Source organism: Xiphophorus couchianus, chromosome 15 (genome assembly GCF_001444195.1).
Source record: "Xiphophorus couchianus chromosome 15, X_couchianus-1.0, whole genome shotgun sequence".
NCBI lineage: Eukaryota > Metazoa > Chordata > Actinopteri > Cyprinodontiformes > Poeciliidae > Xiphophorus > Xiphophorus couchianus.
The window spans coordinates 20,633,165-20,647,945 of NC_040242.1; the positions used below are offsets into that span (position 1 = coordinate 20,633,165).

The following is a 14,781-nucleotide window of genomic DNA, read 5'->3' on the forward strand; positions in this document are numbered from 1 at the left end:
CAGAGCTCATAGCTCGCATGCGTTGCGTGTCGGACGGGAACGGCGGATGTTATGTGACGTATCGTTTGCCGCTCAAATGCAAGCGCATCTATTTTATCGCATAAAAATATTCCTGGAGCTCAAGGTTCTGGTGGAAATCATTAGATGATTAGCGTAAGTATAGCTTTACGGACTTACCGGAAAATGTATTTCATATCATCCCGGTCTCAACAAATGGGTGGCGGAGCGCATCGTGACGCCACGTAGCTGGTAGATGTTTCTGTGTGTGACGAACGAAGGTGTCAAATCTCGTCGCTAACATGAACACAAAAGCAAAAAAGTCTGGGCAAGGTGAGAGTTCATCTATTAAATTGACTGAAGATGAATACATAAACCAAAAGCTGGAGTATAGACATTTTTTTATAAGCATGTTTTTATAAGCCTGCCTCTTTATTATTGAATTGAATATAATTTCAGATGTTTGTATAGCTTTTCTTCAGGTTAACTTGGAAATTGAGCTATTATTGTTAAAGGTTAATTTTCTAAACATAGAAAAGTTATTGTTAGGGAAGCTCAACTGTGAAAAATTGGACTGATGTTGATATGCGACAATAACACTGCTGTTATGTTAGATTTACCAATGTTTTACTTTATCTTTTTTTTACCCGATTACTCAATTAATCCCAAGGATAATCAATAGATTACTCAATTACTAAAATATTCATTTACAACAGCCCTAACGTGTTCCCCTGTTTTTTTTTTACGCATGAAGAGCTTCTCAAATCACGCCGTGATGTAAATTTGGACATAAAATGCTGAAGTTACTTCTCTGTGGAATTGAAATCAGGTGTGCTTTTAACCACACAAGCCAACACTGCTGCTTTCTTCTATTATTAGTCTAAACAGCTTCACAAATTGAATTAGTTTTTTTTGTCTTTGTTTGTAACCCTCTTTTAAAAAAAAACCTATAGAAATGTAAATTCTAAATGAATGAAAACATAAGTCATAGAAAGAGCATTGTTGTTCTCTCCTAGGACTTTTGACGTCATTTTTTAAAGATACATTTTCTAATATTTAAGGAGAAAGTAGGAAAGTAATCATCTTAAAGTTTTCCACTCTGGAAATAAAAAAAAAAAAGTAAGAAAGGTGTTTTATAAAGGTGTATGTAAAAAAATAAATAAACGTGTATACATGTTTAGCTAAAGTAAACCAGAAATAATTGGGATATTTTAGTTATAACTAGTACAGATGCCATCTGGCAGCAATGGTATAAAATGCTACAGCTTCAGTTGAATGTAGTTACCTCAAATTCAACATATTTGGGCCCAGCATGACTGACAGTACAATCTATATGTGGTAATTTATAAACCATTATGGTTATTCGTCATCCAGTCAGCTGTGGTGAGACCAGATGTGCTCCAGACTTGGCAATTTGTAGAGCAAATCGAGTCCAAATGCCAAGTCACCACCAATCAACAGAGCAAAGACGCAACAAATGGAAAGTCAGAGAGACAACGGCCACATTTCTGCTCAATAAGATACGGCTGGCTAAGCTCAATGTAACGAAGCGGAGTTGTAAGGCACATGAAATGTCACATCGCAGCAGCTTGATCAGTGTGGTCTCAAAATTTTCAAAAGACTGTCTGATAACGCATACATAGCTTGTTATACATGATCTACTTGTTGATGGTTACAATAAAACCCCGTGGGGTGTTTATTTTGTTTAAATGCTCTTCCACTGCTTCTTAAAATGTGGGGGAAAAACTCCAATTGGTAAGGGTATTACATTACAAATTACTTTTGAAGTTGGTTTTAAATGGCAGACTTAGGCATGTAAAAAACAATAACCAGATCACTGTTTAAGACTATAAAGGGTGGTGTTCCACATGGCTCAGTATTGGTTTCCAAGTTAATTGTAATTCTTTAAAACTTTATTTTTTCCAAGGATTTTTTCCCCCTGAAAATATTACTTATTTTATTTATTTTTTGTTATTCCAGATAGCAGCTGCTTTTTGCCAAGAGATGAACAAGCACACAAATACTATATATATATGTACAGTATATATCACACTCAGGGGTTCCCCTACATATACAGTAAATGATCGTAACACACCACCACAGAACAATAAAATTCACACCTTCAGAATTAAGTTTTATTTATTTATAGCCTATATTTGCACACTTGTACTAAACATAATAAGAGTTTGAAATTTCAAATATGATGAAATATTAAAATTCACTTTAGTTTAAAACCCAACACCTCCGGCTCCTGTCTGTCTAGCTGCCAGATAGACAGACTACTGGCTGCACTCAGGAGTGAAGAAAAACTAGAGATGACAGTGCAAAGTAGAGGGAGAGAAAAGGTGAAAGAAAGGTACTTTAGAGAGTTAAGTAGAATGCATTTTTAGTTCAAGCCTGACAAAATGACTCTAATGTTTACATACGTTGCATTTGAACAACAAATACAATATATAGTTTGGCCATCATGCATAATGTCTGAGATATAAGGCTCCCTAGTTATGCTAGTTACTCAGTAGCGTTCTTGTCTCAGACCACCATCAGTGTTTTAACAAATCCTAGAGTAAACCCTGATACATATCCATTGTTTGCAATGGTTCTACTTATTTTTTTGCTTTTAAAATTGAAGTTTGTGTCATAAATGTGTTCCCTGTGGTCTCAGAGTCACGGTGTTGGTCCCAGACCTGCGGGGAAAAGATCATGGCCCTGACTGACTCCAGTGGAGACCCGCTGTTGCTCAGCAACGGTGGACACCATCCTTTCAGCGCCAGTGGAAATGCTCCTTCAGCTACCAGTGTAGAAAACTGCAGCCACCTGGACCCCCTCTCTGCTGCTTGCAGCTGCGACCTCCTCCCAGCTGAGAGAGACGGAGACATGGCGGTTAGGAACGGAGCCGTGAGGCTGCAGCAGGGAGCCCACGTCCAGAGAGCCAGCAGGCCCGTCCAGAACGGTGGGCTGGTCAAACTCAACGGCTCGTTGAGGAATCTCCCGCCATCAGCGGCTGCGTCTCTGTCTTCTGCCGTCACAGACTCCCAGAAGCCAAACAGACTCCACGTGGCCTCCACCCTGTCATCGACAGCGCCTTCTGCTCTCTGCTGCCCCCACTGCCACTTTCACTCCACCCTGTGCTGCCCCTGTGGACAGCAGGACTGCCCGCTTGTCCGGAGCCCTGCCGCCAGCCCTGGGCCATGCGCCAGTCCACAGCCAGGTAGCACCTCCTCCTGCCCCTGCTGCCTCTCCACCTGCACATACTCTCACCATCTTCCTCATCACCAAGCCTCCCCTATGTCTCTGCATCACCAACGCTGGCAAGAGCACCTGCAGAGCCAGATACATCCTCCTGGGATCAGGTTGGTGCTCTGTCTGTTTGTCTTGAATGAATGCTGCTTACGCATCCTGGAGATGGCTGATGTGTCTTTCCAAGGTCTAAAGACATATTTTGGAGGGAAAAAAATTAAATATATATTTCTTGCAAAAATAATGTTTGGGAAAAAAAAGACTTAACCTATTATTTCATATATGTATATTAGATACATTTCCCTACCGTTTGGATATGGTGGGGGGAAAAAACAACCATGCAACTGCTCTGCTTCAGTTAAGCATCCTGTGGTCCTCATAGCATCACTATAATTAATATAGAACCATAAATGGCAACAGGATGGGAATTGACTTTGGTTGGCACAGTTTTACATATTGGACTGATATGTTAAAAAATAAGTAACATCAACCAATGTCAATATATCATTCATTCTTTGTTTTATCCATTATCTATTCACCTATCTGTCCTTTTGTCTGTCCAATATCTATTCATCCAGCCATCTGTCCAGATTGCGTGTTGAAGCCCTGATCGCTCTAGAATTGTACACAGCATATTCAAAGGGAACTTTCTGGATTTGGGTTGAAATAAAAAAAAAAAAACTGGATTAGAAATAGTAGAGATTTGATTAGTTGACACAACAAAGTTGTTGTAGCAACAATAATGACCAACTAAGCATATAAAAGACAGGCCTGGGAAGTATTGACACTTAAACACCTCCGGTTGTCCATGTTCCTTTATAACGTATCACACACACGCATCCTTTCAGTCAGGAATTACAGTAGGAAGTTGTGATTAGGAACCAATCTTTCGAGGCAATGGAGGAGAATACAAATAGAACCTTATCATGTTTTGTCACAGCCAACTGCTCCTAACACTTCCAGTTCAGCCGATGAAAATGATCTGAAGACCATGATTTCCTCACCTTGAACTCAGCCCTTCTTAAACACCATCAGCGATTCACATGTAAGCATTTTTGGCTTATTTGGCTACAGCGATCATGAAGGAGTTTTTTTGAGCAATACCAAGCTTGTGTGTTCAAAATGTTAAGATGCAAAGAGAAACAACAAACAGTTTGCTCATTCTTGTTAGCTAAATGGAAGCTGAGAGCAAACTCCCACATGAGCTGTGTGTAAACATGTGGTAACTATGTCTTTTCTGTCTGAGGTGGAGTTCTGGACACATTTTTTGGTAAACCTCTGCTCTTCTGATCCCTTTTTTTTTTTTTTAGTGCATCGGTTCTTTCGATTTGCTGTCTGAACCACAGCCTCTCCTATCATCCTATTTTAACCCTCTTTAATGCCTTTTCTGATCACTTGTATAATTCCTGAACAGTTTGAGTGTTTACTCATGTCACACTGCTTTTCATTCTTGCGGGGGGACACTGACTTTCCTGAGAACGTTCTCCACACCCCAAACCATACGTTTCATTAAAGAGAGTGGCATTATGGGTGGTGCTAAAAGATGAGGTTTGTGTAGCTGCTGCGGGCACATGCCCCAGAAGCTGGTTGCTGCCTGGGTGGGCAGATGCGTCTATTGACCTTTGTGGGGTTTTTTCCACTCTCTACCTTCCTACCATCACGTTTTCTTCCACTCTATTAACACTCACTCAATCTTTGTTTACTACTACGTCAGAATGGAGAGCAGATGTAGGATTGGACGATTCTGTCTTGAATCTTCAACCTTTTTCTCATTTACCAGATGAGGCTTTTATGACCCAGCCTGGGTCTGTTTTAAAACTGCACCATGTCCTATAGAGAGGTATTTGCTGGGTGTGTGTCAGATGAGGAGGTGTGTAGGTATTCACACTAGTTGGGACGTTCACGTTTTTCCACATAACTACAAACTTCACCTCATTTTATTGGGATTTGACATGAAATGCCAAAGCGAAGTAATGGAATAATTGTAAAGTTGAACAAAAAGATGCACTCTTTTAAAAATGAGCTGAAATGGAAATTTGGGCTGATATCGATTAAAGTGACTTTTTTGAGCTTTACATCATGTCAACTCCTAGCAAGCAGCAATTAGCAAACATCCGGTGGTGTATGATTGACTTCTCAGAGCAACGCTTGTAAAAACATTGTTAAAGGGATAATAGAGGAGCCAAGTTCTGATGACTTCCTGAAGGCAGACTTTCATAAAGAGCAGGAGTTTCTTAAAAAGACAAAGGCCCAATTTCATGACATTAAATTACAAAGTCAAAATTCTTTTATGTCATATTTGACATATACAGCATTTGTATAACAACTGAAGACGACATAATTACTTCATTGTGCTTTAAAATTAATTTATGTGACTAAAAATCACATAAATTAATATAGCATAATAAGCATAATATTGCGGTTATGACCGATAACTGATATTTACCAACATATATTACATATATTTTACTGCCCTTTCAAAACCTTGAAAAAAATCAACCATACTGCTTCTGTGCTTCAGCTAAACTCCCCACAATCCTTTGGTGCATCACTATCACTATTATATGACCAAACAAGCACCACATGACCAACTTCTTCTCCTCCTGAAGCAAAATATTGGATGTTTCTATCAGCTCAGTTTTATTTATTGGACCAACATATCAAGAAATTACTAATATCAACCAATACCAATCTTAGTGCCGATTATATCGTGCATCTCTAAAAATTTGTGTGAAGCAATCAGCACTTCTAAATCAAAGACCATGGTCTTTTGCTGAAAAATGGTAGAGCGTATTCTTTTGGTCAGGGACGCGATTCTGCCTCAAGTCTAGGAGTTTAGGTATCTTAGGGTCTTGTTCACATATGAGGAAAAAATGGAGCATGAGATTGATAAACAAATTGGTCCTGCAGTGATGTGGGCTTTACTGGTCTGTCATGGTGAAGAGAGATCGGAGCCAAAACTTTATTGACTGGTCAATCTACGTTCCCACCATCACCTTTGGTATTGAGCGTTGGGTAGTTGCCAAAAGAACAAGATTGGTCATGACCCAATCTTGTTCTCACTGCAGCTCCAATGAGTTTCCAGTCCATGACGAATGGATGTTTTGCTCCCACATAAAATCCAAATAAAATGCCATGAAGACTATGGAGTGACAAAATGTGGAACAATGTCAGGGATATGAATACTTTTACAAGACTGTCTACATTGGCCTTTTTCTGTCACCTTAAGACCATATCTCTGTTTTACTTCAGTTCTCCACCCCTTCATTTACATCCTTAAAGAGCTTTGTAGAGGTGAAACATATCTTGCACACACATAAACCGGGACTGCATACTTTTATTCCACTCTTGGTCATTTTGGGAGTGAACGGTCATAGTAGATGGCATCAGGTATCAGCCTGAGCTGCCTCAGAGCTGTGATCTGCCAGATTAGTCCAGGGATTACGTCTATGATCACAGCTCTCCTGTTCCTTTCTTACACCCTGAGAGTGATACGTTGAAACATTAGCTGTCTAGGGATTAATCTGTGTTACGTTTCAGACCTGGTGGGGGATTTTTACGCCCCGGTCCCCGCCTCACAAAATGGTAATCCATTCCATTTAATGAGATTATCCTATGCTTGGTTTCCTAATGTTTCTATTTTGAGAGCGATCAAAGACTTGTGGCATAACCCAAATTTATAAAAAAAAGTTTAATCACCACTCTTCCCCTCCTCTGATTCCAGATATGTGTTGAAAACATTAGGAGCAAGTTTTTTTGAATTGTGGGACGATCTATTACAGGCATTTTCTGTAGACAGTGTTATTAATGTGCCTGCAGGTTTAGAGATTTTAGCCAGAGTAGTAGAGGAATGGGTGAAATCCCAGTTTCACAGAGCTCTGTTTTAGCCGAGCAGCTCTTGAGCCAAATGACTAAATACCAAAGGTTGGTATTTAGCACCTTATTATTGGTCAATGAGAATGAGCTTTTGTAAGACAATTACTCATTTGCTGCAGATGAATGCCCAAAGGATGCAATGCGAGTGTTAACCTGGAGTAAAGAATGCAACCGTCTGCTGCAGCTACAGCTGTGTCGCGCACACAGATAGAAACAGCAGTCCAGAGCCAGAGCTTTGTAACCAGAGACCAAGAATAAAACAAATTATGTGGCGCCTCAGGGCACCTGAAGTTAAGCCAACCTGCTTCTACCTGCACTGTTGACCCTGTTGGAGTTGCCATGGCGCTCCCTGACACTCAGGCATCCAGGGTCACGTTGAGTATTTAACCTCTCCCTTTCAGTCTCTGCTCTCCTGGAGGTAAATGTTTATGTCTTGTTCCCCAATGCCTCCCACAACAGCCCCTGTTGTTTATGGCAACCATGGGTTTTAGTTTAACTCCATGCCTTCTCAAAATACTAAATAATAATAATTTTTAAAAAAAAATGGTCTTACTCCCTTGCTGGCGCCTTCTCAGGAAACATCAGTTTTCTTAAGTGGAATGTGTTTGAATATTGAATATGTTTTTTTTTCCGTTCTGGTTGCTATGATGTTACTAAGCTGCATCAAATCAACACACCCATGTTGCAATTATTTGACAGTTATTTGAGGAACCGTTTATTAAATAAAGCCATTTGGCATGTATGAGCTGTTCTGTAATAAAAAGTAAAATCAGATTTCTGCGATGCAAGAAGATATTGGAACAGCTTTGAAATGTTTTCTCTCTTCTTATTTCTGTGAATGGTCATTAATTCATCATATTAGGAGCAAGGGTCATATCACGCCATATTCAAGTGGGAGAGCGTCTTTCACATCATACAAGATGGCCACTGAGCTCATCGCCTTGTGAGCTTTCAGCATATATTACTCTCATAGTGGAATCACATTTATCTCAGATCATAATAAACATAAAGGCCATGGAAGTAATAATGATTGGAAGGAGTCTGTTGGTTTTTTTCTATCATTTTAAAGCCCCTCATTTTGCTGTGTTTCCATTGACCATAAAATTGCGCAAATTGGAATCACGAAAATAACTACACTTAATGGAAACACAGCAAATTTTTTTCTCGCTAAAACTTTTTGTGCTAAGATGAGGTGGTTTTTCAGCCATAAAGAAATTTGTGTATTTAGTAAAACTGCAGTGGAAGCACTTTTTTGCATCAGAATACAAGGAGCTTGTTGCTCCAACACCATCAGACCCGTTTGCAAACAGCCGCAACACGTAGCTGGCGCCACCAGAGGTCTCACGGCATCGCAGAGTTCATCAAAAGTTGAGTTTGTCATTCGAAAGTGTTGAATCCACAGCTCTTCTGTAAAAACGTCAACTACAAATTCCCAAAAATGCCACATACATACCCACTTCCAAATACAAGGAGCTTGTTGCTCCAACACCTGAAAAAGATGTGAGTTTAATTCAATTTCTTATTTAATAGAACCATTGCAATTGGTAAATTGTGTTTTTCCAACATTAACAGAATATTGAAAAAGGTTTACGCACATTTTTCTAGGAAAAAACAGCAAATGAAAATGGTATGAATTGCTAACTTTGAGTCTTCTCTCAGTAACAGCATCCACACTTCTGGTAGGCTGACCAAACAGCCAGAACTTCCCAGCATGCTAACTTCTTAGCATTGCCTGTTCATTAAGTAGAAACAAAAGTCTTTTTTTTACCCTTAACATTGTCTGATTTCCTTCACCAGTCATTTTGTTGCCGTTTTTCTTAAGTTCAATTTAAAAAGATCTATTAAGTTCTACTTCCTTACCTGTTTCAATTGCTTCTTTTCACAAGGCAAGGTTTTATTGCCTGACTCACATGTTGTAAAAGTCAGCTGAAATGAGAGGACTCCATCTGAAAAAGGCGTTGTGTGTGTATTTATGTGCATGTCTTGAGACTCCAGGGGCAAGTGGAAGGCCTCTGTGAAGGATAGGGAGGAGATTTACAGACATCCTGCAGGTCTCCTCCTCCCATCCTCTTTGCACTGTAGGAGGAGAAGCACAAGGTTAGCCAGGGATACATGTGAAACCATCTTCATTCCAACAAGATAATGGATAGTTTTGTTGGGTTTGTCAAAGGAAGAACAAATTTTCTCCCTTTGCTTTAAAAAATATGATATTCTGGGGTCTACAATAAGCCCTGCACATTCTTGAGTTGTTGTGCACAGGGGCTTTTATATCCTTTTATCAAACTTAGCCACCATTAGTCTGAGATAAGGGAACTTACTCATCTCTTTCGGACTGGTGGACAAGTTCTGCTTTCAGTGCTGCTCGATCTTGTGGCTTGATCTGGTGATCATTAGTAAATGTGAGGACCTTCATAAAATGTCATTTGATCATAATGCATTCTATCTTGGTCAGCATGTAAAGGAAAACTAGCTATTAAATGGTACAACATGCAAAGCAAAGCGTTTCATCTAGAAAGCAATAGAACAACGTTTTCTCTGTTTGGTTCTCAGTTTACAGTTAACTCCCTGAAATATGTTATCAGCAAAATATGAGTGAATGAGTCATTAAATCAGAATGAATTTGCTCGTTTTAGTCTAAATCAAACCAAACTTTAGTTAAACTAAAGACCATGGCTGTGTGCATCAATTTGGATATATGTTTAGAAACTTGAGGCAGTTCTGCAAAAATGTTTCTCTCACTGAAAACCCATACTGTATCATTGGTGAGTAGGTTAATAGTGATTAAATATTTGTTAGTTGTACTTTAGAGCTTCTGAGATTTCATGACTGCACATGGCTTGATTTGAGCTAAATATTGGAGGGAGTCTACATCAGCAAATGACTGATTGACACAAGAAACAAGAAGTTCTGATGAGAACATCCCAGACAGAACCGGTCTAACAATGGCTGTGGTGTCCTTCTTGCACAAATACCTCTTGCTTTATGCAGATGCTGCAGGATGCAGTGTGTAACCATATATGTTCACCTGAAGCTGTCCTGGCGTCACAATGACGTTCCGTTTTTTCACTTCTTAAATTAGGTCATAAATTAACAGAAAGATGAAGTTCCAGCATACGTTAATTGAGTCAGACTCTTCTATGTCCACATCTCGCTGCGATTTTGTCTCCCACACCTGTTGGCTCACTTTTGCTTTTTGAAATGGTTTGAGCTTTAAAAGGGGGAATTTACAGAGAAGTAAAAATGGTTCTAAATGCAGCATCAATCAACAACCTTTGTTTTTGAGGGTGTGGGGTGCTATTATATAATACAACTCTTTGGTGTAAGTTTATTTAATAGTGACCTTGTTTGTTCATAAACTAATGAGCTGTAGAAATGAACAGGACGTGAAAGAAGGCAACACTAAACCCCCAATGCCTCCACCTCCGCACGTCTTCTGCACCCACCTTCTACTTTTTAGACAGTTCCTCATACAGACCAGTGATTTCATCTGGAAGTCTTATCTACATGTTGACTTTTAGTGACATTACTTCCCTCACACAGGATTTACCCAGTCACAGTTTGTAGAATGCCTTTCAAATGTATTCCGACTCCTTGAGCTTTTGCCTATTTTAATTACATTCAAACCGCAAAGAAATTAAGTCTGGTCCGCCTAAATATATGCAAAATATAGTTCTTATTGTATCTATACACCTGTTGCACTTAATAATGTAATACTGACAAAATAGTGCACCATTGTCAATCCTACTTTTGTTGCTTTCAGTAAAATAAAAAAGTTAAATCAAAAGTGAAACAAACACAACCGCCATCACATCTCAGCTCACCAAAGTCAACACAAAAAGACCTCAGCCGAAATAAATACACCAGTATTCATAACCAAAAAAAAAGCACCTTCAGTTGGACAAAATCTCTAAGTTTGAACAATAGGAAAGAAAACATTGCCATTTTTTGTAAAACCTTAGTGCACATCCTTGTAAAATGTATTTAATTTTCTCTAGCATGCACTATTTTTTTGATGCTCTATCATTTAAAACCCCCCCAAAAAATCCTTTGACTTTTGTGGAGTAGTTTGCTTTAAAACTTTAAATTTGTCCGTGAAGCCACGGTTTTTGGGTTAAATCCAAGACTGAGAGGTAAGAAGCGGAAAGCGGGCCAGATGAAGATGTCACGCAGAATGACAGCTTGCAACCATTGGCTGCAGCCCTCAAATCCTGACTGTCTGCTTGGAATTTGTGCACGCCCGTATTTCACCTCGAGGAATTCAAGGAAGTGACAGGTGCAGACAGAAAAGGCCGTGCTCACCAGTGGCTTCAGTCATCCCAGAGAACTTCATAAACACACACACTTTAGCATGAACACATGTTGCTATGAGCTTTTTTCCTGCATTTAGTGCCTCAATGAAAGCTTATTTGGAGGTAAATTAAATAACACAAAATTCTGAGAAGGCTGACATTTGGCAGAAGCACAAACCCACAGACTGAAGCAGAGTGGACATTTCCGATGCCTTTGCTGTCTATGCCTAGTAAGTTTCCTCTATGAGATAACAAGAGGAAGGGTTCCCCAGTGGAAGGGAATTTAACCTGCGTATTTAAAGAGTTTGGTCCTGTTCTTGTGTTTTTTGGGAGGCCTGTTAGAAACCTGATGCCCTATGAATCGCTGTTTGTTGCTTCAGAGACAACCGACCAGGTTTGCAGCTTTAACCTTTAAATGCCAATCAAAAAGCTTTTTATAAAAAGTACTTTATTTTGACAGTGTTTTAGATTTATGGCATATTTTTGTGTTGGAAATCATCAGCCCTTATTGGTCATATTTTACTAAATGTTGGAAGATTTAGTTTTTCCACAATTTATGTCTCTGTGTACTAATTTACGGCTAAGGTTATTTTTGTAGATGGCTTTGCTGGTCAAATACTGACTAAAACACTATAGAGACTTAGAAATCTAATATTTGTCACTTTACTGTAACAGTTTAATGGAAAAGTTTAGAAGTTCACATCCACTCAGCATAAATGCCTCGAGTTTTGGGCTATTAGTGATGAGTTTCTACCCCATTTACAAGATCAGTTACTTGTTGGAGTTAACTGTAGAGGATATCTACAGTAGTGGAGGTGTCACAGTACTCAGATGTTGTTTTGTTACTCATTCTCCTGCAAGTTGGCTCAATTTTGACGCGCAAGACGTAACCGGTAAAATCCGGTTTAGGATTTTTCAAAATAAAAGATGCGGAAGTAGTTCATTATTTCTTGTGTGGCCCGGTACCAATTGGTCCGCGGACCGGTACCGGTCCACGGCCCGGTGGTTGGGGACCACTGGTATAGGTCATCAAATCAGTCTGTCAACCACGTTGCCTGTAGGGATTTTTTATGTCCAGCAGGTGTCAGTATTCAGTGACACAGTATCAATACAGTTTTGCTATGGGTCAGAACGATACATGACGCCTCATTTTCCTCTCACTACTCCACACAGTTTTGTAACCGTCTGGTGTTGTCCTGGCTAGATAGGATGATATCAGGAGAGGTGTTGAGCACTGTGGTTTTCTGCCAGAGGCCCAGGATTGTCCATAGATTTTCCACTGGAATACAGTGAAGTGGACATGTTAAATCACTGTGTCCATGCAGTGAAATGATGTGACATAAGGGTGAGGGCTAACTGTCAGCAGCAGGGTGCTTTTAAAGCTTAAAGATAAAAGTATTAAAATTAAGGCCTTATGCTGTCTTAAATTTATTAAGACAATAAAGTCTGAGTCGCACGCAAACATCGAGTTGTGTGACTCGAAGCGTTGAAGCTAATGGCAACTAGCTGCTAATATACCTTTTCTAGCTAGCTAGCTTTGTTCCCTCTGTCATGGGCATAAAGCTGGATTCAAGCTTCAGTTCCCCCAATCATCCCCTACATTTACAGTTTTCTTGGTCTTAAACTTCACTCAAGGCAGCAATTAAAAAGGTATTAAGTTTTAAATTTGACTTGCAGATGCCTTGCACACACAACATCCTTCAGATCAGCCTGGACATAATGGAGTGTCCTGGTCATGTAACACTAAAACAGAGTATTTAAAGTTAAAATATCAATATTATTGTTGTTATTTGACATGATGTCAGTATGCGCAAGTGCAGCACAGGATCATAGAGCTGAGCATCGTCAGGCACCAGCTCTCATTTGCTCCTCTGTCAGCACAGTGCTGAGTGAGCGACTAGTGGTCGGTGTTTACCTTATTAATTAGCCCAGTGATCCAGAAACACACTGCTCCTGGTAAATAGACTGACAGTTAAAGGAGAGCGAGAGAAAGTTGGTACGGAGGGGCAGAGCGCAGACGAGTGGCGAAGGGAGATCGGCGCGTCTCAGAGGAAAACCGACACGGCGGCTTGTTGGCTGATAGATTTTAGAGCCTCGTCAATCAACACCATCCTCCTCCATTACCTTCCTTCCACCTTCTTTTTTCTGCATTTCTTTGTTTTCTGTACCATACTGTATGTTTTGCTTTCTCACACATCACTCCACAAACTTCAGATATATTCAAATGCAGCCAATTCCTGTTGCCCCAATGGATTCTTCATCAACCTTATCTTTTGTTCACCCGTCCTCAAGTATTCTGTGCGTCTTTCCAGTTGGCTGCAGCAAATTCCCATTGGAAGTGTTGCACAGCGAAATTCAAGCCAGACCTATAGCAGACAAATAGATAGGCTTGACAGCACCGCTCTGAATCCATTCCAAGTGTTTTGTTCCCCTCTCCTCCATGTTGGGCCATAACTTTGTCCTGAGGTCTGCAGTTCAAGGCCATACAAGGAAAGTTAACCGACTGCACAATGAAAAGACTTGCATTCCCAACACACTTCTTCCTTGGCCATCAGTTCAAAGGCAACCAAGGCAATATTGAACTTATTTAGTTCATAAGTTAACTGACAGGAAATCAGAATCAGACATGTTTTTCTAGCTCACCTCTGACCTGTGGAGAAAAATCTGATTCATTTTTTCCCCCTTCACAAGCATGTATTGTGATGTACTATTTTTTGTTATGAGGTTAGTGGCTGTTTGATGCAAAAATGGGCAAGGTCTATTAATTTGTTTTCTGCACTATTGAGGATTCTGCTGCTGTGAGTGATATGGACTTAAATTTTTATCATAATATTCTAGAAATATAGTGATAACTATAATAGTGGTGATTAAAAAAACACTTCTCAGTCCTTTTTTAGGGAATTGTATGGTTGAGAGTGCATTGCACAGCAGTTATACCACAATAAACACAAATGCTGCTCTTGAAGAAGATTTTAAAGGAGAGCAGTTTCATAAAGAGCAGTTTTATTACTAAAATGCACACAGTAATTGCATTTAATGTTTAAATATTGTTGCAATTTACTGATATTTATTAAGGCTTTCATGGAACCAACAGTCGAGAAAATAAAAAGAAATCTGACAAAACTCTTGAGTTTTTGGGTTTTTCAATGTCATTCACTGGAGTTTAAATGAAATCGTGATAAATCAAAATTCTTACAATAAATTTTTCTAACAAAACAAGAAAGCCTAACCCAAAGTTGTTATATTCTAGGTGAAATTTTCAGAATGATTTCACCGCTTATATTCCTCTGTTTGGTTTTGATTTATACTACCTCCAACTATCACATCTCAGATATTCCAGTTTAATGACAAATTTGGCTGCTTTTAGCTGTTAATCCAGACA

At 39.5% G+C, this 14,781-nt stretch overlaps 1 protein-coding gene across 4 annotated transcripts in view; it reads left to right on the forward strand.

Annotated features, from left to right (window-relative positions):
* Positions 1–14,781, forward strand: part of disp1 (dispatched homolog 1 (Drosophila)) — an 84,187-nt gene that overhangs the window by 54,857 nt on the left and 14,549 nt on the right. For 3 of the 4 annotated variants that reach the window (XM_028040052.1, XM_028040050.1, XM_028040051.1), the window contains exon 7: positions 2,660–3,347. In XM_028040052.1, coding sequence (XP_027895853.1) covers positions 2,698–3,347 — 650 coding nt within the window. In that variant the 5' untranslated portion in view covers positions 2,660–2,697. Of the gene's footprint in view, positions 1–2,658; positions 3,348–14,781 lie in introns of all 4 variants that reach the window. The other variant, XM_028040053.1, reaches the window with a different exon arrangement.